Source organism: Calliopsis andreniformis, chromosome 12 (assembly GCF_051401765.1).
Source record: "Calliopsis andreniformis isolate RMS-2024a chromosome 12, iyCalAndr_principal, whole genome shotgun sequence".
In the NCBI taxonomy this organism is placed as follows: Eukaryota; Metazoa; Arthropoda; class Insecta; order Hymenoptera; family Andrenidae; genus Calliopsis; species Calliopsis andreniformis.
Window position 1 is genome coordinate 16,898,390 of NC_135073.1, and position 24,358 is coordinate 16,922,747.

Below are 24,358 nucleotides of genomic sequence, written 5' to 3' on the forward strand. Positions count from 1 at the left end.
ACTGCCGAGTAATCACTACTTAGCCATTTTTGCTCGATCATTAGCTCCTCACCTTCTGTGAGGAGGTCATCTGCTTCTCTTAGTAGAAGCAACTACCAGCTGTGGAATTGGCAGTCGATGGAGCTTGTTCTTCTTCCCTTGGGGGTTTGTACTAGCGAGAGACGATGTGGACACCGAATGGTGTGTGGTATGACACACTTGCAGGTGGAAACCCCACAGTTCAATCAGGCAACTGATTGTGCTGTGAGGTGCCAGTCGCCTTCTCCTAGTACCCGTCTTCAAGGTGGAAGGACTCGCACCACCGATTGTCCATTTCATGGTTGTCTTACGCGGTAGACTCTAAATATTCCCAATCCCTTCTCAATGATTACTTGGCACTTTTCTACTATAAGAACCAAGCTGAAGGTGTGGATGGAACTTGACTTCCATTTATGCCTTTGGCTTGTTAGTTTAAGACTTTTGTAAAGGGAGATCGATGGAACTTTGTTTCCATCTATTTCCCTATGGGTCTCCAGCACAGCAACCTCCTCGTGGTGAGACCTGGGGCGGCTCTGTCCGTGCTAATGGCTGTGCATCTTGTATTAGATATAAGGGTAGTTAGGTAGGGGTGGCTCCTCTCGTGTTAATCAGTGATATGCTTCTATTATTCGTCTCTTCTCTCTTTGCTGCATGTCTCTCTATTCTCTACTTATCATTATCATTCCTATTTCATTCACATGAAGATCATTCATCGAACGAAGACATCGTACCCCCGAGGGATTTCATTTGTATTTTTAATTTTTAACATTTCAGGATTTAGGTGAACATCGAAGAAGAATTCAATCGACGTTGATCTATTTTGTCTTCTGTCTAAATATGTTCTGTATTGATTCAGAGTACAGATTGTTCTGCGAATCCTTTCTTGTTTCTGTGATTTCTATATGGGTCTCCAGCACAGCAACCTCCTCGTGGTGAGACCCGGGCCGGTTCTGTCCGGGCCAATGGCTGTGCCATCGTTGGGGTATTCTTGGGGAGGCTTCCCCGATTATTCGTATATTGCTCTTCATACTCTTTCTTCGCCGATTCTCTCTTTATCCTCAACTTGAAGAGTGAAGAATGAAGACGTCGCATCCGCCGAGGGATTCACCGCATGTAGTATATAAGTCGCAATCGCTTAGAGTATTTTTAAGACCCTACTGTTAATATTGTATTGTAAAATGTTTGTAACACTGCCGAGTAGTCACATCTTAGTCATCTTTGCTCGATCATTTGCTCCTCACCTTCTGTGAGGAGGTCATCTGCTTCTCTTAGTAGAAGCAAATGTCCAACTGTGGAATCGGCGGTCGATGGAGCTTGCTCTTCTTCCCTTGGGGGTTTGTACTAGCGAGAGACGATGTGGACACCGAATGGTGTGTGGTATGACACACTTGCAGGTGGAAACCCCACAGTTCAATCAGGCAACTGATTGGGCTGTGAGGTGCCAGTCGCCTTCTCCTAGTACCCGCCTTCAAGGTGGAAGGACTCGCACCACCGATTGTCTATTTCATGATTGCCTTACGCGGTAGACTCTAAATATTCCCAACCCCTTCTCAATGATTACTTGGCACTTTTCTACTTTAAGATCCAAGGCAAAGGCGTGGATGGAACTTGCTTCCATCCATGTCTTTGCCTCTCTAGCGTAAAATCACTGTGCAATTGTCGAGTTGTCATTTCATAACTTCTTTTCTTGAAATTTGTTCCTCATCTTTGGTGAGGAAGTCACCTCTGCTTCTCTTGGTAGAAGTATGTGACCAACCGTGGAATCGTCGGTCGGTGGAGTGTGTTCTCCTCTTGGGGGTCTGTACTAGGAGTGACGCGACAGACACAGTAGGGTGTGTGGAAAGACACACTCGACTGTGGAAACTACACGTTTCCGCCTTTTGCACATTCTCTTTACCAGCCTGTCGGAATTAGGTCTACTTCGGTAGCTCCTATGTGGCAGCAGGGAGCAATGGACAATTGACTGAATCATGTAGTGCCGTGCGCCTCTCCGACCTACCGGCCTTCAAGGCGGTAGAGCTCACCCTGCCGCTCGTCTATTTCACGGTTGCATTAGCTGTAGAGTCTAACTTAACCAACCCCTTCCTAATGATAACTCGACAATTTCCTACTCTAAGGTCGAAGCTAAAGGCATGCATGGAACTTGGCTTCCATTCATGTCTTTGGCTTGTTAGTTTAAGATTTTTGTAAAGGGAGATCGATGGAACTTTGTTTCCATCTATTTCCCTATGGGTCTCCAGCACAGCAACCTCCTCGTGGTGAGACCTGGGCGGCTCTGTCCGTGCTAATGGCTGTGCATCTTGTATTAGATATAAGGGTAGTTAGGGTAGGGGTGGCTCCTCTCGTTTTTCTGCGATCAGTGATATGCTTCTATAATTCGTCTCTTCTCTCTTTGCTGCATGTCTCATTCTCTGGTTAATTTCATTTCTGGTTATCATTATCATTCCTATTTCATTCACATGAAGATCATTCATCGAACGAAGATATTGTACCCCCGAGGGATTTCATTTGTATTTTTAATTTTTAACATTTCAGGGTTTAGGTGAACATCGAAGAAGAATTCAATCAAGGTTGTTCCATTCTGTTTTCTATCTAAATGTGTTTTGTCTTGATTCGGGATACGGATTGTTCTGCCAATCCTTTCACATTCCTGTGATTTCTAGATGGGTCTCCAGCACAGCAACCTCCTCGTGGTGAGACCCGGGCCGGTTCTGTCCGGGCCAATGGCTGTGCCATCGTTGGGGTATTTTGGGGAGGCTCCCCCAATCACTCATGTTAACTTGAAGATTGAAGAACGAAGACGTCGCATCCGCCGAGGGATTCACCGCTTCTAGTATATAAGTCGCAACCGCTTAGAATATTTTTAAGACCCTACTTTTAAGATTCTATTGTAAAATATATTTGTAACACTGCCAAGTTGTCATTTCTTAGCTCTCTTTGCTCGGCTACTTCCTCCTCACCTTCTGTGAGGAGGTCATCTGCTTCTCTTAGTAGAAGCAAATGTCCAACTGTGGAATCGGCGGTCGATGGAGCTTGCTCTTCTTCCCTTGGGGGTTTGTACTAGCGAGAGACGATGTGGACACCGAATGGTGTGTGGTATGACACACTTGCAGGTGGAAACCCCACAGTTCAATCAGGCAACTGATTGTGCTGTGAGGTGCCAGTCGCCTTCTCCTAGTACCCGCCTTCAAGGTGGAAGGACTCGCACCACCGATTGTCTATTTCATAGTTGCCTTTCGCGGTAGATTTTAACTATTCCCAATCTCTTCTCAATGATTACTCGGCACTTCTCTACTTTAAGATCCAAGGAAAAGGCGTGGATGGAACGTGGCTTCCATCCATGTCTTTGCCTCTCTAGCGTAAAATTACTGTACAATTGTCGAGTTGTCATTTCTTCACTTCTTTTCTTGAAATTTGTTCCTCATCTTTGGTGAGGAAGTCACCGCTGCTTCTCTTGGTAGAAGCATGTGACCAACCGTGGAATCGTCGGTCGGTGGAGCGTGTTCTCCTCTTGGGGGTCTGTACTAGGAGTGACGCCACGGACACAGTAGGGTGTGTGGAAAGACACACTCGACTGTGGAAACTACACGTTTCCGCCTTTTGCACATTCTCTTTACCAGCCTGTCGGAATTAGGTCTACTTCGGTAGCTCCTATGTGGCAGCAGGGAGCAATGGACAATTGACTGAATCGTGTAGTGCCGTACGCCTCTCCGACCTACCGGCCTTCAAGGTGGTAGTGCTCGCACTATCGCTCGTCTATTTCACGGTTGCATTAGCTGTAGAGTCTAATTTAATCAAACCCTTCGTAATGATAACTCGACAATGTTCTAGTTTAAGATCCAAGGTAAAGGCATGCATGGAACTTAGCTTCCATTCATGTCTTTGGCTTGTTAGTTTAAGATTTTTGTAAAGGAAGATCGATGGAACTTTGGTTCCATCTATCTCCCTGTGGGTCTCTACTCGCAGCAACCTCCTCGTGGTGAGACCTGGGCAATCGGTTTTGTCCGAGCTAATGGCTGCATTTTGTTAGTATATTTTGAAATGATAATTATAAGTATAAATACATTTCGCAGCAGAATTAAAGGATCACTAATTTGGTCCTAAAAATTGTCAATCTTGGAGCTTCTGTAATACATTTTAAAGCCGATTACGTATTTTCTAACGTTGCCGATTTTGGTGATTAACTTGTATGGATGTCAGAGCCATCGTCACAGTGGAGTAGACTAGATTTCGAGACAACTACCATGTATACTATGAATTTAACTATAAAATGTGTATAATTAGAACTGTCTGATTACAGACGTAATAAAAAATATTTTTTTGGCAATGGTGCGTATATATTTGTATTTGAAAATAATTTATTAAAAAATTCAAGCTAATTTGAAATTCGGAATTATTAGAAAAATAGAAATTTTAGATTTTATATGAATTTCATCGACCATTTTACTTTCTGTATATACTGTATCAATTTGTTAATAACTTATCAGGACACCCTGTATTTAATTTCGTGTCGGTATTATAATTTTAATTCTTACCACTTATAGCGCTGTACTCTTATTTCACGCGCAGCCGCTAACGTTGAGGGTGACACAAAAATGGTAATGGGGTTTTGGAGCTTCAAAAACCTGAGACAGAACAGAGCATTGCTTGTCCAGTCTATTTTTGAATTACTTTCTAGGTCAATGTTGTAAATTGTAAATTAGTCTAGAATGGTTAAAATTACTGTTTAAATTTTTACTCTATAAGTTCTATTCAATCCAAAACGGTGGTTTTCAAGAACTTCTTTTTGTAAAAATTTCACTGTACATATATGCTTTAAATATAACCTATTAATAAGTTCTACAACTACTTCTATCCCTTAATTTTCATTAATACAAAATTACTTACAATTAAATGTAATTTTCCGCGTGTTTTAAAGTGATTAATTAAGTCTCCGTAGTGAACAAGTCAGGAAATTTTATTTCATCAAACAGGAAAGGAAATATATCGATGATTCGCTTATGATTCGTTCATGAAATTAAGTATTTAAGGTGTAGAGTCGTATAATTTCCTAGTGTTCATTAAAATACTCTTCAGAACTAACGAATCATCGACGATCAGCGCGTACGATTCTACGTCCTATCTTCCGCGAGTCCGATCGCGTGATATTTCACAATCGTTCGACGAGATTAAACAAAAGGAGAGCAGAGAAAGCAAAATCAGGCAGAAGTCGAGACATTCGAAAATTGGGATACGCTTGATTGCAATGATTCGCGCGATGTCTGCGTGTTTATTCGCATAGGTTGTGCGCAATAAGCGCAGTACAGTCTCGGGCAAAGGTAGGAAGCTGATGATTAATGTCACGGTCAGCAGAACTGTTCTCGCTCTTGACAAGTGTGTGTATACAGGAAAACGATGATCTTCTAAGTGATAACCTACATCGTCATCTGTGAACATTTTTGATCGTGAAGGACGTGAAAATGGTAGAACCAATTTTTGATTATCAGTTTCGTCTGATACTGATCGGCGATAGTACAGTCGGGAAAAGCTCGTTGCTCAAGTACTTCACCGATGGGAAGTTCGAAGAGGTATGCAGCGACTTCTAACCCATGTCGTCAACAATGTCGATAAAATGCAAAATTTGATTCAAAAGAAACAATGTCGCGCTTCATCCTCGTTGTACTTTTTATCTTATCGATGAAACGTACCACAATTTCAGCTCCATTCTTAAATAAGAAAAAAATTTTAGTAAGATAATCCAATGACACAATTGGAGCAATTCCAATTCTTGTAATAATGCTTGCACAATAGACTGTTATTTGAGAAAAAAAACGTTTTTAATAATAAAGTAATGCTACTTGGGACTAATTTACTATTTGTAGTTTATTATTTATTTGTATCTTTCAAATATATTGCTAATTAATAGACATGTATCGTGTTACTTCAGTTATGGAAATATGATAGGCTTCCTGTTTTTTTGTTATATACACTGCTGACTTTTATCTGTTAGGTATACTCAGTACAATTGAAATTCTATATCTTAGATTTTAAAAATCTTTCTAGCTCTCTGACCCAACAGTGGGTGTAGATTTCTTCGCTCGATTGATTAAAGTAAAAGATGGGACACGAATAAAACTACAGTTATGGGATACAGCTGGACAAGAAAGATTTAGGTGAGTTATGTTTTATTCTTTAAATTCCTTTGGAAACATTATTTTGAAGGCAATAATTAATTAAAAAATTGATGACAATAATAAACTGTTTTGTTTACCTTAGGTCAATTACAAAATCCTACTACAGAAATTCTGTTGGAGCATTGCTTGTGTATGATATCTGTAATAGAGTCAGTTTTGAACATATTCCCCAATGGATGATGGAAGCTCGTAGGCATATTGAACCACATAGCCCTGTATTCACATTGGTAGGTTGTAAATTAGACTTAGTTACTAATGGAGGTAGAAGAGAAGTTTCAAAGGAGGAAGCAAGGGCCTTTGCTGATGAATATGGAGTTCATCATGTTGAAACCAGTGCAAAGAGTGGAGTTAATGTTGAAGAAGCATTTCGAATAATTACACAGGAAGTTTATAATAGAATACAAACTGGAGAATACAAGGTAGAGGATGACTGGGATGGTATAAAAACTGGATTTGCCAGACCTGGTGGTTTAGATTTTAATCTAGCTGAGGCGGAACCTGCAAAATCTTCATGTTGTTAAATGAATATTTAATTTGCTAGAAAGAACAGCAATTATTAGAATGCAGTGGTGATAAGAAATTTCAATCTGTTTTATTTTATCTGATATTTCTTCAAACATTGTATCACTTAAATTATATGTATATGATTCACATTGAAATATTTCAAATATCAATTACAATTGATAAGAAAAGCAGGAATTCTCTTCAATTATGAATATTATGGCAAATATTTCACTGCATTCTTATTTTAGGCAAAAGATTTTCAATGAATATAAAGTGTGTATAAGTCTTGAATAGACATTTTTGTACATAGCTGGTATAAACAAATCAATATATATCATTGAGGCACGTAGAATTAGAATTAGGAGTGTTTTCTATTTCATTCAAAGGACAAAATACATAAGCATATAAAGTTTATGGTTGCAGTATAAATTTAACTGATTGTTTTTATGTATTTTGTCACAAAAATTAATTATTCTGTTATATAAAAAAAATAACGGCTGTGCTTGTTTGTCAAAATCGGTTTTCTATTAGTATGACAGCAGTTATCTAACTCACAAAACAAAATATTTATTAACAGTTAACAAACTTTAGAAGGGGTTTTTCATACGAAAGTGCAGTTCATCACAGAAAATATTACTATGTATATACATCAATTATTAATGAGACATTTATACCAGATAAGTTCATTTATTATTTCTTGAAGTTCAGTAGCTTTTTTTGCTTTCAATGCCACAGTTTGTGATAATGTTATACAACAGCCAAATTTATACATACTTTGCTATTATTCATATTTGATTAAAGATAAGTAGGGTAATGAATGAGCAATTCAACTTTACCAATATGAAATAAACTGCATTTGTGTGCTGATTTGAAAAAATTAAAAATTTAGTCTGTATATACTAACATCACATGTTTTGTGTGAAATTATCTTGTTCAAAAATCTTGTTATGGAATATGGTACTAGCTAGAACGACTTATTTACATTAGTTAGTATGAACAAATAAACTGCTTTACTATATTTTTATCATAAGATGTATTATAAGAATGCCAAGCTGGATAGGAGGCAAAAAGAAAGTTTTATATAAACTAGTATAATATTTTTAATATAACCATTTTTTACCAGGTGGTATGTTTTACACTTTTTCATATCTCACTTTAAAGGCAGAATCAACCAAATTTTTCTGACTTTCAAAATATAATTTAAGAACGTAAACAGCTGCATATATTTAAGACACGAGCAATTTAGCAAGAATGTATTAAAGTATATGTTATACATATTTAGACGAGACTTACATATTTTTTGCAAGTCTAATCAAGTAGAAAAGTATTTATTTATATGCAGTAACATTATTATCAGATCAGATCAAATATGATCAAAATATGACCGTGAATTCTGCATTTGTATACAGCATGAATAGATTTCATTTTTAAAATTTTGACAGTAAATATAGCATCAATAAATTTCATTTATGAAGTTTTATACTCATTAATTGTGGCATAAAGCGAAAATTCGTAGATATTTTTAAAAACAAAGATGTGAATTACCACTATGTAACTTATTATCAAAATTGTATAGTGCTCTATACATTCAATTTATCTTTAGTCAATAAATAGTAATAGTATACGTGTGCAGTGCTGCAAAACACTGATTAGTAACATGAGTTTTGTATCTATAAGAAATGTAAATTTGTTATATTATCCAAAGTTATGATAAGTTTCTTTACGCTTATAAATATTTTTCTGCAAATAGAAACTGTTGACTTTACATTGAAATTGAAAATTATTACAAATCTCTGCTTTTAATTCTGTTTAATGTACAATCAACATACAGAGATAGATAAATGTATATTTATACATGTACTTCTTAGAATGTACACTTTGTAACAATTGTTTTTCTCATGAAATATATACTTTTATGTATAATTTAAAAACTTTGGAGATACTTGTATCTTTGTGCACTACACATTTATATATAATCATGTTGGAAAATAAAGAATATATCATAGAATTCTATAATCATTTTTGTATAATTTATTATACATGTTTATCAATATTTTTTACTATATAACACAAAAGGTGTTCCCAACGATGTTACAAATCATTCTATAGATTTAACATTATTCTTTGTTTCTTTATCATTCCTTGGCTACAAATTAGTCTTTTTGTGTTTTTTCACTGTTTGAGCATTATGTTGCAACCTCATAAATGAATGTCGCATCTAGCATCAATTGTGCAAGATGATAATCAGAATGAGTTTCAGGCAGATGCCTAGAGACTCGTTTTATTAATTCAATGGTATCGTCATTGGAACAATTTGTACAAATCACTTCAAGCACATTCTAGAAATTAATCACGATTACAATCAGTCATAACGAAAAGTGGATAATATTTTAGATATATTTTTCAATTCAGTATTTACCAGACTTTCCAGGTATTCAGTAAGCGCGGGGCTTATGCGAGAAACTTCTTCTAAAAGATCGGGCGCTTTAGAAAGATACGCCATCATTCTTCTTCCAGCAATGGGTAAAAGATTCACTGCTAATTTTTCGACATCGTTTACTGCCGCGACGACCTATTCAATAATGTGACTATGAAATATATGTTCTTAAGAGCATTATACATTAATTCATGCTGATTGATCATGTGTACCTCGTCTGCTAATTGATCAAAACCATTCACGTATAATTGACAGACTTGATGTATTCTTAACTCGTCATTGTTAATCTTCCAAATGGATGCTAGAGTTTGGCACCTACTCATCCATTCTATAGCTTGTGTCGAACTAAACGTTCTACCGTCTGTGGTTTCTTGGTGAATAAAATCCATTGATGCAGTGATTACTCGGCATAAGAACTCAGTTCTTAAGCTATCTCTTTTATCATCCCTATACCACGTAAGCATTACTTTGTCTGACATAGTTTGGAAAAAATATGGTTGCACCTATACATCACAAAATTAAAGTTGAATAAAAATGACAGTTGGTAGTTTAAATATTCAGTGGCTTACTCACCACAGATTCAAATAAATTGTTCAATGGTTTGGTAACTTTTAGATTAAAGTGTGCCATCATGTACAAGACGTTGGCTAGTTGTACATGTAACATTATTAAATCGTACCAAGCTGGTGCTTGTGAAATAGCTAATGCAGCAAATGGTTGCGGACCGGAAGTGTAACCTTCCCATAATTCTTCGAATTTAACTACAGTATTCTGTCCAGTTTCGAGCACCTCAGACTGAAAAAACATTTCAAATTGTAACTTTTCAATTGCAGTAAACTTTGATTTGTTAAATACTCACGTCAATGAATATCTCAAAAAATGTAACACAATTTTGCAAGAATGTAATTGACTGTATATCGGTTAGACCGACTTCCTGTACACATAATCTTTCTTTTGGAAGTTTTCCAAGCTTATTAATTAATTTCGCGACTGTTTCCATTCTTTTTTTTATATGAACTGACCATAATAAACAACAAACACCTACAAAACAAAAGATTTAATTATAAGTAATAGATATTTTTAGGTATAAAAAATCGTTCAATCATTTACCATGTTTCATATGTTTCATTGGTATTTGTCGCAAAACATATAACGCAGCCTCAAGAGATTTTAACTGTGAAATATCTTTGTTCCATGACATTGCAAATTCCCAGCATACATTTGCTAATAAAACACTACTTGTCAAACTATATGGAAAATGACGTTTTAAAAGCGTAATTCGTTCTAAAAATTTGTTAAAACGTATCAATTAAAAAGAAATGTTAAAAAGCATTCAGGTGTGAAAATATTTTACCTAAAATGCATGTAGTGGCACTCGGATCACTTTTTACTTCGTTTTCAACTTCAACAGGCATAGAAGGTTCTACTGAATCTTCTGATGGAACATCAGAAACATTAAAAGTATTATTTAAAGAATGTAATCCTTCTAAAGAGTCATTTGTTAATTGCGTTTGATCAAATTCAATGTCTGTTGTATCTATTAACATAGCTGGATCGATACCCGTAGATGCAATCCATTTTGCAACAATTTCTGATACAGAACCTGAGTTACAAAAAGGTACAATTCAAAAATATATAAATGGTGCATAGATATGTATCTCATAATCACGTAGTATATACCTTTCCCTCCTAGAAGAATTGACCCTAAGGAAATATCCAACTTATCAAACGATAACGCGAAAAACTGAGTTGTATCATCTGATAGAGATTGTTGACTGAAATCACATAGTGTTATATAAATGATCTTACAATTTTTCAATAACAGTACATTTCAATATCAATTACCTAACAATGGCATCTAAAATTGTAATATCCTCAAGATTTCCTATAAGTAGTGTAAATTGACAGCTATCATTAGTAACATTTTCCCATTCACTTGTTAAATTGTATACTTCATCATCCAATTTCAAATTGCTAACATTATCCTCGAGTTGTTTTACTTCTGTTAACTCATCTACATTTTTAACGTCCCCCTTTTCGTTGTCATTATTGTCCTCAGTTTTATTACTATGCTTTTCTTTATATTTTTCTAAAGACATAGCAACAGCTCTGCATGCCAAAGCAGCAGTAAGCGCATTAAATGGATTCGTCGAATCCGAAAGAATACTACGCACATTTTTCCACCACATAGATATTTCATTATATTCTACACATATTTCTTCAACATCTGCGAATAATAAACATAGTATTACGAAAGAGATAAATTGATAAATAATTTAAACACTTACTCGTTATCGAACAAATAGCGTTCAACAGCTGTGTGAATTGTTTAAGTTCTACTCCTGAACACGTATCCCTTTTCTTATTAAGCCAATAGATCAAAGCAAACTCCATTAAAACAAATGGTTCAATATTACTGTTTATAGCAGCTACTTTCCACGTTTCTATTTTATCGTTCGAGTACATACATCCTTCGTACATTAACTGAGCTAAGAATCACATTAAAAAAGCTCAATTGTAATGCTAGTAATTATAATATTCGTTAGTAACATTGTAAGAATGAGATAATTACCAATTTGATGTTTCTTTTCTGTTTTTATACCTTTTTTCGTATTGATTAATCTGGATGTTCCAAATTCGAAACAAGATAAAAAGTCTAAGAAAGGTCTACCATCTTCTTTAAACTTCACTTTACTTTCTGTCTTAACATTTGTATATTTAAAACTATTTATTACATTAGACAATTTAAAAATTCTATGTACTTCCTTTTCAGAAGTTAACAAGATCGAAGCTAATTCTTTACTACTCAAATCATCATCAGTAGTAGCAAAACTATGATTTGTTGCGTTATCAAACTGAGATCTGATATGTTTATAAAATTGAATCATTTGCTGTAATTGTGTTACCAATGAATAAAGTGTTTTTGCTGTGGGTTCCAAGTCCTCTTTGTCTGTGACATAAATTATGTAAGTTATCTTAGCAAAACAAAAATGTTAACAATAAGTAACATACCATACTCATCCAGTTTTCCCATAAAACAGTTTGTTGCTGCAAGTAGAGCATCTGGTATAATATTTTTATTTGTCATCAACATTTCTATTGTTTGTACTTTTATTTCATTAGTCTTTAAATCTGAACATACACTTTGGATCTCTGAAACTAACTTTTCATGATCAAATTCTTCTTCACGTAAAAATGTTTTCAATTTTTTAAGGAGATGTATATCACGCGCCCTTTTCCCATTCTTACTGTTCAGTGCAAAATGAAACGGGACTGTAATTTCTTTTAACCCTCCGAGAGGATCCATAAAAACACATGAATATTGTGCTTTATTCTTTGATAAATGTGTATTGTCATTTATACCCAAAAGTCCATAATTAATGTATAGCAACCTATGAAATGATAAAACTAAATCAGTATAGAACAATTTTTCATTTCAAAATATATAATAAAAATCGTATTACCGTCCATGTTTACTAGCGGTAAATGTAGTAATTTTAGGACCTTGCTGAGTACCCCATATGTCTATTATACCCTTCTTCGGAGCATAAATGACTAAAAATAGAGCAGATCGCAAATGCGATGCCTGTTTAAATTTATTAAATGCTTTGTGCATTCCAGAATGTCTTTCTTCCTCCACTTCAATCCACCCACACTGAGCATCGCGATATCCCTTCCACATTCTTACCGCTATACCACGTCTATTGTCTATTAATATTACTCTACCCATGGTATCTAATATTACTGATAACATTTTATTTGGACAGGATATTACTGAATAACCCTCTCGTGTAATATCGCTTAATCCAAATCTACATGTCATTGGCTCCATCGGTTCATGAGTACTGGTTTTTGACGCTTCAATAGATGTTTGTTGTTTCGAATTTCCCCAACTGAGAGGAAACCATCTAAAAAGATAGAAATAATTTTCATTACTTTAAATTTCAAAGAAACTAATAGTAGTGATGGTAATAATATATAGCATTGTGTGATAATTAAATTTCAAAATTGCTATTTCTAGAACTACATTCTGAATTATTCAAATAGTATATTTTAGTAGCTCTCTTACAGGTGATACATCCTTTGCAACTAAATGCATAACATGAATTTATTATGCAACACTCACGGAACAGCAGTTCCAATAGCATTTGCTAATTTGCTGGCCATTGCTTTTGCTACATCAGATAACACTGGAACTGCTCCACCTTCTAAGGCATAATGGAATCCAACAAATGGTCTTTTACCAGTTGCAATAACCAAATTATGTTGTGGTGCACTAGATCTATAAGATGCATTGTATCCACCACAAATAGAAGCTGTCATTAAGTGATCAAAGCTGTTTACAGATGTAGTACCGATTATTTCTGAATCATTCACAATATCCTGATTTTTGTATCCCCATTTTTTGTATGATAAGTTTGTAAGAGGTGGTAGATCATCACAATTTGCTTGAACTGTAATAGAAGAACTTTATTATTAGTATTAGGTACTTGCAATTATAATACAAAATTATTTATTTTATACCTCTTGCTAAATGATTTCTGCATGCTCTTAATGTTGAAAATAAAGGAAATCCTTGTAGAATACACACAACACTATTATAGATAACATGTACTTCTTCTCCCAAGCCAGTGTCTCCTGCATGTTTAGCTGGACGAAAAGATTGGCATTTTAATCCTATAACTGGCTCCTTATGTAACTGTTCCTCTAACAATAATGCACCTGTCTGAATCAAGAAAATGTCTTTAGAAAATACCATTAAGATTACAGATTTAATCTACTTTTTCATATAACTCTGAACACCATGATGATAACTAAAAACAACTTACTTCTGTATAAAACCTAATGAAACCAGTACTAAAACCAACTATAATGCATGTCCAATCTGGATTAGTACCACCACTAGCTTTTCCCAGAGACAATAAAGGCAGACAAATTACAGATGTTATCCATTCACTAAAAAACACTTTCAATATATGGACATATTTTCAAAGAAATTCATAGTATTAAGAGAATATACAATCTAATATAATATTAATGCAACAAGAACTCACTTTGGTTCCTTTGCAATGTCTCCATTCCATATCATATGGAATTTATTTTTTGTTTCTTCTGGTTCCATTGAATCCCACCTTGCTAATAGAAAATTATGTCATTGTAATCACAGTTGTATATTCAAAATATTTAAACTATGTTTTCATTGAAACAACAAGATTTGCTGCTAGCAGTAAGAATACCAAAAACCTGGAGAAACATTCGACAACAAGTTGCAACTTTTTCAAGATATATGAAACAGCAACAAAAAGTTCCTTGCTGCTTCAGTGAAGACACAGCTTTATTCTTATTTGTCAACAAAAGAAGTGTATGTAGATATGAACATAATTTGTGTACAGAACATATGATGTATATAAAATAATACATACAGATTAATATAATCATTTTCGTATTGTATGCCATAGCAAGAACATCGCCCGTCGACGATAGCGATAAGAAACAGTCTTGAAGCGGTAATTCATTACGTGGAATGTCAGCTGTAAAATGCTACTATTGACGTTTCTCGTTTTACGTGACAAAACAAGAGAATACGATAACTCACATCTTCTAACGGTATCACCAAAAAGTACCTCTTTGATATTGCTCGTATTGGACAAATTCGCAATCCCTTTAATCTGACAAGACATGTCTAACCGACCATACGGACGAAATTACTTCGATCAATTTCTAATTCTAATTTCTTGAACGTTGTAAATATCAGTGAAGCAGAATGAACCGTCGACGATCTAGCAACGATGTCCACTGAACAGATAATAGATAAAGAACCGTCGTATGCTCTCGGCCAGGGTAGTAGAAATATACTGCAGGCCCCGTTCAAGAAATCACAAATCGCGACAAATGATAGACCCACTAGCGCTCTTCGTTGCTTTCGTCATCTGAACGTTACGGCATAAATAACGATATGAGTTAAACAGCAAGGATTCTAGAAGCCAACGTCAACGTAGAAACGTAAACTCGAAACGGTGGATGTTGAATATTCATTCGTGCGAGAGCGTTAAAGCACATTTCAAGTCAAAATGGAGAACACGTGTTGCATGATATCACGTGACGTAATTTGCGACGTTTAGAAACAGTCGCTAGAGTTTTTCTGATTGGACAAAACGGATCGTTAGGACCAATGGAACGGCCCGTTTCTCCGCAATGGTCCGCGTAACGTGTTCAGCCATTTTGTTATTATTTTCGAAAATCTTTAGGTTGGGTTTAAGGACGACGTAACCCGCGATCGTTTTTCCCGTTTCACGTTGAAAGTCGACGGGATAGAGACAGGATATTCGTATGAGATTTAAGGGGACAAGGTTGCGGCGAAGAACGGCCTTCGGTGGGTATCGCGTGCATTTATGAGGTACGGAGCTTCTCTCCAACTAGCGATCGTCGCAAACGAAGCGGAGACAGACGAGGGGCGAGGGAGAGAACGTGCGAGAGATAGATAGCGAGAAGAGGAGAGGAAGAGAGAGAACGAGAAAGAGAGAGTGAGAGAGAAAGAGAGAGAAAGAAAGAGACGGTTGAGGAACAGCGAGAGAGTGTGTGAAACGAGGAACGAAATTGGTCGCGCGCGGGAATCAGCGGTTGTTGTGTGTTTGGCCTTTTTCTGCTTGTGATTTACTGCGAGAGATTGTGATTGCTGGTGCGAGACGTGTGTTTTTTTTACTTAAGAATTGAGAATCTACGTGCGGAAGTTAATGCGGTATGTTCGAACGTCGTTCACCACACTTTTATTCGTTGGACAACGACGCAATGAGTAAAGTGCACCCCGGACAACAAAAACCAACGAATTCCGATGATCTGTCTATTGATATTTTTATACCCATACGATCATTCGTTTGTACCTGATTAAATGTATCACGCCCGTGTACCTCTCGTACCTGATTTATAAACATCGCGCACAATAAATTTCCACATAACCTTGTTTGCGATTGTCAAATGTAGGTTAGGTCGAGCGGTCGCAGTGCGGTGACCTCCCTTGCTACACGTTAACAGCGATTTCCTCGTTTATTATTGCTTCTGTTTAATTTCGTTTCTTACGTTATACAGTTGTTCGTTTTCTTTTCATTGAATATCCTCGATTTCGTTGCGAACAGGAATAAAATGTTCTTCTGTGAAAGCAAAACAATATTTGGTTGATACTGTTTTTTATGAAACTCTATGATCTCTTCTGTAGAGTTGTAACAATGTAAGAGGAACATCTGATTAAAAATGACGAGATAATATACAATCAAAATATATGATATTCAGTTGACAGTGAGAACTGAGTTTTTGCTAGAATTTTAGTCATATTCTTAGAGTTATTGCACAAGATGTTTGTTTTAACTGAATTGTATTGAATTCTGTGATGTTTAGATCGATTATTAATTTATACAATAAATTAGTGTGTTTATAAATGTGGTACTTTATGATATTCAAGCCTAAGTGTAACCATGACATGAATTTTATTTTAATGGAACTTGGAGAATGATGAAATGCAATTATTTTCAGATAGAGTGTATGAGAGCTGAACATTATACAATAAATAATGGCAACTTTAGCAGAACAAGCATCCAAGCTTTTGGATTTTAATCAGAAGTTAGATATAACACTTCTTGATAACATAGTAGGTTGTATGTACACTGGGATAGGCGAGCAACAGAGAGTTGCACAGGAAGTATTAACCACACTTAAAGAACATCCAAATGCATGGACACGTGTAGATACTATTCTAGAATATTCACAGGTAATTTTTTTTATTTGAAATTACTGTGTCTCAGAAAGTCTATGAGACATTTTTGCTCATACATAATCATTTTTATGTAGAACCAACAAACAAAGTATTATGCTTTACAAATATTGGAACAAGTAATAAAGACACGATGGAAAGTATTACCACGAAATCAGTGTGAAGGTATAAAAAAGTACATTGTAGGTCTTATCATAAAAACAAGCAGTGATCCAGAAACAATGGAAGCTTCTAAAGTGTATCTTAATAAACTTAACATGATTTTAGTTCAGGTAAGTTATTTATGGGAACAAAACCCTATTTTTCAATTTATTCAAGCATATTTTCTTTATCATAGGTTTTAAAAAGAGAGTGGCCAAAAAATTGGGAATCCTTTATCGGTGATATTGTTGGAGCTAGTAAAACGAATGAAAGTCTTTGTCAAAACAATATGACAATTCTAAAATTATTGTCAGAGGAAGTATTTGATTTTTCTAGTGGGCAAATGACACAAACAAAAGCAAAACACTTAAAGGATACAATGTGTAGTGAATTCTCACAGATCTTTCAACTTTGTCAGTTTGTATTGGACAATTCACAAAATGTTCCATTAGTAGCAGTTACGTTAGAAACTCTTTTAAGGTTTTTAAATTGGATTCCCCTTGGATATATTTTTGAAACAAAGTTGATAAGTACTTTAATATTCAAGGTAACTAAAATGCCTTTCTTATAGCATATCCAACTGTAACTAATACTCGATTTAACTTTCTTATTTTATTTACAGTTTTTGAATGTACCCATATTCAGAAATGTCACACTAAAGTGTTTAACTGAAATTGCTGCTGTCACTGTAACAACATACGACGATGTATTTGTAATGTTATTTATTAATGTAATGCGGCAGTTGGAACAAATTCTACCGCTTGACACTAATATTCGTGAAGCATACGCAGCTGGTCAAGATCAAGAGCAGAATTTTATTCAGAATCTAGCTATATTTCTTTGCACATATTTGAAGGAACACGGTCAATTTATAGAAGAGAAGCAGTTGAACGAAATGTTGCTAAAAGCATTGCATTATCTTGTATTAATTTCCGAAGTTGATGAAGTTGAAATATTTAAAATTTGTCTTGAGTATTGGAGTGCATTAGCGATCAATTTGTATAAACAAAACAATCCGCTTCTGACTCCATTAGCACCATTGTTTGCTAAAAACATGACAATTCCACCTAGAAGATTATTTTATTGCCCAGTTCTAACAAAAGTGCGATATATTATGATCAGCAGAATGGCTAAACCTGAAGAAGTTCTTGTTGTAGAAAATGAAAATGGAGAAGTTGTCAGAGAATTTATGAAGGATACTGATTCTATTAATTTATATAAAAATATGAGAGAAACTCTTGTGTATCTTACTCATCTTGACTATATAGATACTGAAAGAATAATGACAGAGAAGTTGCAAAATCAAGTGAATGGATCAGAATGGTCTTGGAAGAATCTCAATGCAGTAAGTGATCTTCAGAATGTTACAGTGCAGAGAAATATTCAATAACAATATTATACTGTGCTAATAATTTTCTTAATTTTTCTTTCAGTTATGCTGGGCAATAGGTAGTATTTCCGGCGCAATGCATGAAGAGGATGAAAAGCGGTTTTTAGTAACTGTGATCAAAGACCTCCTCGGTCTATGCGAACAGAAAAAGGGCAAGGATAACAAAGCTATCATTGCCAGCAATATTATGTATGTAGTCGGACAGTATCCGAGATTTCTGAGAGCACATTGGAAATTTTTAAAGACTGTTGTAAATAAACTATTTGAATTTATGCATGGTAAGAATCGTGTTCTGTACAACGCATGCATTATAAAATAGAGTAGAAGGTATCTCAAACGATTATTACAAATTTATTACAGAAACTCACGATGGTGTGCAAGATATGGCCTGTGACACGTTCATAAAAATAGCATTAAAATGCAGGCGACATTTTGTTACAGTACAATTAGGAGAAACTGTACCATTTATTGAAGAAATTCTTTCTACTATAAGTAGTATCATCTGTGACCTTCAAACACAGCAGGTAAGATCTTGTAGAAGAAGTAGGATAATATCAAGTTGAAAATTTGATGTTAATTTTTTAATCAAATGTATTTTAGGTACACACGTTTTATGAAGCAGTTGGGTATATGATAAGCGCGCAAACGGATACGGTACTTCAAGAACAATTGATAGAAAAATACATGCTTTTACCAAATCAAGTGTGGGATGACATTATAAGCCAAGCATCTAAAGTAAGATTTAGTAGAAGAGTACTTATTAATATGACTTCTTCGCTTTATTTTGCTTAATGAAAACGTTTTATTTTCAGAACGTAGATGTGTTGAAAGATCAAGAAGCTGTAAAACAACTCGCTAGCATTTTAAAAACCAATGTCAGAGCTTGCAAAGCTTTAGGACATCCATACGTGATACAGTTAGGAAGAATATATTTAGATATGTTGAACGTTTATAAGGTATGTTTATGATATTTAATAATAATTTAGTGTTTAACATTTTATAAATACACGATTTTCTTCTCCAGGTTATGAGTGAAAATATAAGTGCTGCAATAGCTTTGAATGGTGAATCAGTAATGGAACAATCTTTAATTAAAAGTATGAGAGTAGTCAAAAAAGAAACATTAAAATTGATCTCAGAGTGGGTCAGCAGAACAGTTGACCATCAAATGGTAAATTTCTTCTCTCTTCCTACATAATTACCCAGTTTATTTATTTCATCTAATTTAAATATCATCTGTGTTCACCAGGTTTTAGAAAACTTTATACCGCCACTACTGGATGCTGTGTTATTGGATTATCAAAAAACAAATGTTCATTGTGCTCGAGAACCAGAAGTGCTGAGTGCTATGGCTATTATAGTAAATAAATTAGAAGGTCACATAACCAGTGAAGTACCGAAAATATTTGATGCTGTGTTTGAATGTACTCTTGAAATGATTAACAAAGATTTCGAAGAATTCCCAGAACACAGAACGAATTTCTTTTTACTTCTGCAGGTAATTGATCATGTCCAAATAATTTCCTACAGTTAATTAATGTAATATGAATCTTGCAATATTTTGAACCTTTTTGTATTGCAGGCCGTGAATTTGTACTGTTTTCCTGCATTTCTTCTAATTCCATCTGCACAATTTAAACTTGTTCTTGATTCGATAATTTGGGCTTTCAAACATACGATGAGAAATGTTGCAGATACCGGATTACAAATACTTTATCAGCTCTTGCAAAATGTTGAAAATGAGCCAGCTGCTCAAACATTCTATCGAACATATTTCACAGATATTCTTCAACACATATTTAGCGTAGTCACAGACTCGTCTCACATAGCAGGTAACTATTAAGGAATAATTTCCACTGGACATACATTACTGCTTTCATATAATTATGTTTAATTTGCCATTGTTTTTACGCAGGCCTTACTATGCATGCTACTATCTTGGCATATATGTTCTCGTTAGTTGAACTCGGACGAATTCAGGTACCATTAGGACCTGTACAAGATAATGTATTATATGTTCAAGAATTTGTTGCAAGATTGCTTAAAGCAGCGTTTCCACATTTGACTGATAATCAGATTAAAATAACCGTGCAAGGTATGTTTAACCTTAATCAAGACATCCCCGCATTCAAGGAACATCTCAGAGATTTTCTCGTCCAGATTAGGGTAAGTGTTAATCACTTTTTCTACAATTTCTCTCATTTCTGTAAAAACTTCCTTCATATCGTTTACATGTTCTCTTTCTTTATAGGAATATACTGGTGAGGATGATTCTGATCTCTACTTAGATGAAAGAGAAAATGCATTGCGATTGGCACAAGAAGAAAAGAGGCGACAACAAATGGCAGTTCCAGGAATACTTAATCCTCATGAGATACCAGAAGAAATGCAGGACTGAATCATCAATCGTCCTTGTTACTTGCTTCCTGCACATCTCAAAGAGAGACATTCTGTTATGGAGACTATCGTATCCTTTAATCTGCAACTTTCCCCACAACATGTACCACGATTACCATCAAAATGGATATACATTATTATATACTTTTTAAAACCGAGTTTACAGTATAACATTCTTGTTGAGGAGGTAAGCCCGAAACGTGGTGATTGTTTGTCTGTTATGCAATTTTAATAGAAATGAAACTTCTGTTGTGGGTAACATACGAATGCATGCTGAACAATACTATTTAATGTAATAAAAAGATTATGTTTTACGGATGAAATTACGTCAATATCATTCAATACGATTAGTTCATAATTGTATTGCACAGGAAACAGCAACAATACTATATGTAATATCAATATATATTTAAAATTTTAAAGTATGTACAAAACTTTCTCAAAGTGATTTCAATTTAAATTATATTATGTGATACATTATTTATGCATAAAATAGTATTCGTTCAGCCGCTTCGAAAGATGTTACTAGTATATGTGTGTTTTTATCTCCATAAAGTTATATGATGATTATTACTATATATAGATATATAGATATACATTGCAAGTCATACGGAAGAATTTTGTAAATTAAACGAAATTGAAACATAGCATTTGTTTAGGTTTCACTTTTTTGATCATCCCTATATATTCATAGATTAAAACATGTCCAGGCTAAACAGTATATTTTTGTTATATTTAATGAAATACAAGTGAATTGAAGAAATAAGTACATTTAAAGTCTTTTCTTTTCTAATGTGCGTTCTGTTATCTTCAAGTTATATACAGTTTTTAAACAATTTTGTACCTATATCTGTGTTACATTTAATTCTTCTGTTTCACAAAAACTTTTTCAAATTCTGAATAGAGATAATAGAACGGCAAAACATATTTTCCACAAGTTTATCCTTTTTACAATGTTAAAGATAGCGTTACGTTAAATAATATTCATTGTTATGGTTTCAACTTCTTACAGAATAGAATTCAATCCAATTCGATCAATTATTTTCTCTCCCTTATTATTTCAATATGTTTCGCACGAAAATTTATAGAATTAACAAAAAAAAGTCCAAACCTGGAAGAAGATAAATCTTATCGTTCGAGCTTGCCTCCGTTACAATAAATGCCACAGGTGCTTTAAACGTACGAATCACGAAAATAATCTTGACGCATGGTAACACGATTTAATATATGTTTAACATTGGTGCGTGACCTATAGAAAAAACTGTGAAGATAGATACGATTAAATAAATATAATGAAATAAATTTCTTAAAAAATAAAAAAAAGGAACTACTCTTTATGTGGTAACACGACATAAAACGAATGTAAAATGCTTGGTTCTGTTCGCGAATTGAGAATCGTTTCTCAAGATTCACGTTCTGAAATCTCTACTATTCAACAAAGTCCTTTGTTTAAAGGTAGCATTATTAATTATGTAAATATTTACTGCCGTTATCGCACTTTTCTCGGAGTGGATGAGAATAAAAACCTGGTGTCACTACAGAATTGTAATGGGTGTGTGTATCGTCGTTGCATTTTATTAATGAAACGTCAGCAATTTGTATCATACAAATGAACTTTTGAAAAAAGAAAAAAAAATGAAACACAGCTTTGCTTGAAATCCCGAAGCCATTACATTTGATACTATGCGACTCGGGTCTCAAGCTGGGCAGCTATGACTGCAAATGGAAGGATGCAAAAATGGGAAAGAGAGAGAATCAATGTAACTTGATTTCGTTGTTCATTCTTATTTAATAGGCTGTATTTATTTGCAACCGGTATTGCAAAAGAAACCAAGGAGTCTTGACGGCAGTTTTTTTTTTCCAATTCGTGGGTATACTTTGCGTAAACGTTTTCATCGCAGAGAAATTTCTTTGTGCGAGTAGATGTAATAAGTTACAGAATGTATTTAGTCATACATAGTTGTGTATGTGATAAGAGACTACGTGTAATAAGGAAAGTGCTTAAAAGTCGTAAGATATCAAAATAATAATCGTATCTGAGAAATAAAAACTGCAACAAAATGTTTTATAAAACTGTTCGTTTGTTATGAGAGAATCCTAAATTTAGCAGACAGATTTTTACGGTATAAGTGATTTTGGGCGTAAATAAGTACAGCTGAGATGCAAAAACGATACGATGCGTGTGTATCTTTATTGTTACGTATTAACCGATCTTGAACCGATTATGGAAACATGTGCGTTTTTCGAAAAGGGAACAGATTTGCTTTTTTTCTCTTCAAGTTAACTGTAAGAATGAATAGTAAATTGGCGAGGCAACATTGAAAACTGAAAACGTTACATATATATAAAAAATGCATAATGCGTACTTTGTCAATATGAAAAAAAAAGAAACATCAATATTGTTGATTTTAAACTGATAACAAGAGAAGGAAGATATCAATTTTTTAAATTCAGTAAGAACACTTCATCGAATTAGCTAGACGTCTGAGCAAGTATTGCAATTTACTTTTGAGCTGATGCACAGTGACTAGAAATACTTTGATACTTATGTTTATATGATTGCAATACGTCGACATAGTTTTGTGTGAATTTTTCGAATGATGGTTGATCTAAGGAAGGTCTCTCGCTCTTCTCGGGGTTTTACTCAACACGGGGAAGAGTTAACAAATAGATTTTGTAAGCTGTTGAACGATGGCATTAATCTTATAAGTTGTCGGGGATCATGTGACATAGTTGTGAGTACTGAGTACATAGTTATGGAATGGTCCGTCACGCGTGTTTGAATGAGTGGATGTATAAGTTAAGAGTTCTACCAGTTATTCATTATAACGACAAAAATATGTAAAGAGTTTAATAATACTTACTAATAAAATAAAAGAAAAATGCCACTATAATAATGCTTCGCATCTTCGATGAGATCGTTATGTAAAAAAAAAAAATTAGTTACCTTTTTTCATTAAAATTCATCGTCATCTTATTTGTAACACTTGCTGTGTAAAAACAATAGTAGTTTATAATAGACATCAACGAATTATTGAGTTGTGTTTTTTTATGTTATTTACTGTATCCGAAAATGAAATTTAAAAATTATCTATTCGTTTCAAAAGTTTGAAAACGTTTGAAAATCGATTATTGCTTTCTATAATCTCCTCAAGGGGGCAGCAGCTGCTAACTTTCATGAGTTCTTAAAACTACTAAGAAAATACCTTAGTTCTAATTCAAATGAACTAGTAACAAACTGTCAGATAGTAATCCGATTTTAAATTACACTGATCTTGAATTAAATTTTTTATTTTGTTATTGGTTCTTCTTCTTCGTATCATAAACTTTAGAATTTTGTTTTGAACCATTTGAAGATTCATGTAAATTCATCACACTTTCTGATATGCCAGTTTCCCTTCTACCTCAAACAAGTCGAAGCTTGCAAATTCAAATGTTTCATGTTTTGTACATAAGTACCTGTTAACGGTTTTCCTTTCATATTTCTCGTATTATTATGAATTATTAAAGTATTTCCTATTGGTTAAAGCATT

At 34.4% G+C, this 24,358-nt stretch overlaps 3 protein-coding genes across 9 annotated transcripts; 2 read left to right on the forward strand and 1 right to left on the reverse strand.

Moving 5' to 3' along the window:
* Positions 1-5,035: 5,035 nt before the first annotated feature.
* LOC143185621 (ras-related protein Rab-39B-like) lies at positions 5,036-8,523 on the forward strand. The gene is made up of 4 exons (XM_076388785.1): positions 5,036-5,336; positions 5,406-5,585; positions 6,061-6,170; positions 6,274-8,523. Exons 2-4 carry the CDS (start codon positions 5,478-5,480, stop codon positions 6,710-6,712), a joined length of 657 nt encoding a protein of 218 aa, XP_076244900.1. The 5' UTR covers positions 5,036-5,336; positions 5,406-5,477; the 3' UTR covers positions 6,713-8,523.
* A 106-nt stretch (positions 8,524-8,629) lies between these two features.
* Rab3-gap (Rab3 GTPase activating protein) lies at positions 8,630-14,896 on the reverse strand. 5 transcript variants are annotated; one of them, XM_076388780.1, is made up of 19 exons: positions 14,729-14,896; positions 14,556-14,663; positions 14,187-14,268; positions 13,962-14,088; positions 13,657-13,858; positions 13,259-13,586; positions 12,597-13,040; positions 12,145-12,524; positions 11,705-12,082; positions 11,421-11,621; positions 10,978-11,359; positions 10,813-10,907; positions 10,487-10,735; positions 10,243-10,356; positions 9,992-10,173; positions 9,706-9,927; positions 9,345-9,635; positions 9,115-9,267; positions 8,630-9,034 (listed from the first exon to the last, which is right to left on the reverse strand). In XM_076388780.1, exons 1-19 carry the CDS (start codon positions 14,811-14,813, stop codon positions 8,882-8,884), a joined length of 4,176 nt encoding a protein of 1,391 aa, XP_076244895.1. In that variant the 5' UTR covers positions 14,814-14,896; the 3' UTR covers positions 8,630-8,881. The 5 variants fall into 5 exon arrangements, with proteins under 5 accessions (XP_076244895.1, XP_076244894.1, XP_076244897.1 ...); XM_076388779.1 differs by having other exon boundaries at positions 10,243-10,416; XM_076388782.1 differs by lacking the exon at positions 10,243-10,356.
* Positions 14,897-15,167: 271 nt separating this feature from the next.
* On the forward strand, positions 15,168-23,815 carry Emb (exportin-1 emb). Of its 3 annotated transcripts, none has more exons than XM_076388555.1 (14): positions 15,168-15,871; positions 16,660-16,894; positions 16,975-17,169; positions 17,235-17,585; positions 17,661-18,383; positions 18,472-18,706; positions 18,789-18,952; positions 19,029-19,163; positions 19,241-19,384; positions 19,453-19,599; positions 19,678-19,926; positions 20,011-20,260; positions 20,344-20,594; positions 20,680-23,815. In XM_076388555.1, the coding sequence occupies exons 2-14, from the start codon at positions 16,697-16,699 to the stop codon at positions 20,824-20,826; spliced, it is 3,189 nt and encodes a 1,062-aa protein (XP_076244670.1). In that variant the 5' UTR covers positions 15,168-15,871; positions 16,660-16,696; the 3' UTR covers positions 20,827-23,815. The 3 variants fall into 3 exon arrangements, with proteins under 3 accessions (XP_076244670.1, XP_076244671.1, XP_076244673.1); XM_076388556.1 differs by having other exon boundaries at positions 16,664-16,894; XM_076388558.1 differs by having other exon boundaries at positions 15,168-15,505.
* The last annotated feature ends 543 nt before the right edge of the window (positions 23,816-24,358 follow it).

What these genes read in the sequence shown, in the direction of transcription:
- LOC143185621 (XM_076388785.1), top strand. Translation starts at nt 5,478, where the DNA reads ATGGTAGAACCAATTTTTGATTATCAGTTTCGTCTGATACTGATCGGC. An exon ending in CCGATGGGAAGTTCGAAGAG is followed by an intron (nt 5,586 to 6,060) that starts GTATGCAGCGAC and finishes AAATCTTTCTAG; the next exon opens with CTCTCTGACCCAACAGTGGG. An exon ending in GCTGGACAAGAAAGATTTAG is followed by an intron (nt 6,171 to 6,273) that starts GTGAGTTATGTT and finishes TGTTTACCTTAG; the next exon opens with GTCAATTACAAAATCCTACT.
- Rab3-gap (XM_076388779.1), bottom strand. Translation starts at nt 14,813, where the DNA reads ATGTCTTGTCAGATTAAAGGGATTGCGAATTTGTCCAATACGAGCAAT. An exon ending in AGAAAAGAAACATCAAATTG is followed by an intron (nt 11,622 to 11,704) that starts GTAATTATCTCA and finishes TGTGATTCTTAG; the next exon opens with CTCAGTTAATGTACGAAGGA. An exon ending in ACAATTTATTTGAATCTGTG is followed by an intron (nt 9,636 to 9,705) that starts GTGAGTAAGCCA and finishes TGTGATGTATAG; the next exon opens with GTGCAACCATATTTTTTCCA.
- Emb (XM_076388555.1), top strand. Translation starts at nt 16,697, where the DNA reads ATGGCAACTTTAGCAGAACAAGCATCCAAGCTTTTGGATTTTAATCAG. An exon ending in ATATGTTGAACGTTTATAAG is followed by an intron (nt 19,385 to 19,452) that starts GTATGTTTATGA and finishes TTTCTTCTCCAG; the next exon opens with GTTATGAGTGAAAATATAAG. An exon ending in ATTTCTTTTTACTTCTGCAG is followed by an intron (nt 19,927 to 20,010) that starts GTAATTGATCAT and finishes TTTGTATTGCAG; the next exon opens with GCCGTGAATTTGTACTGTTT.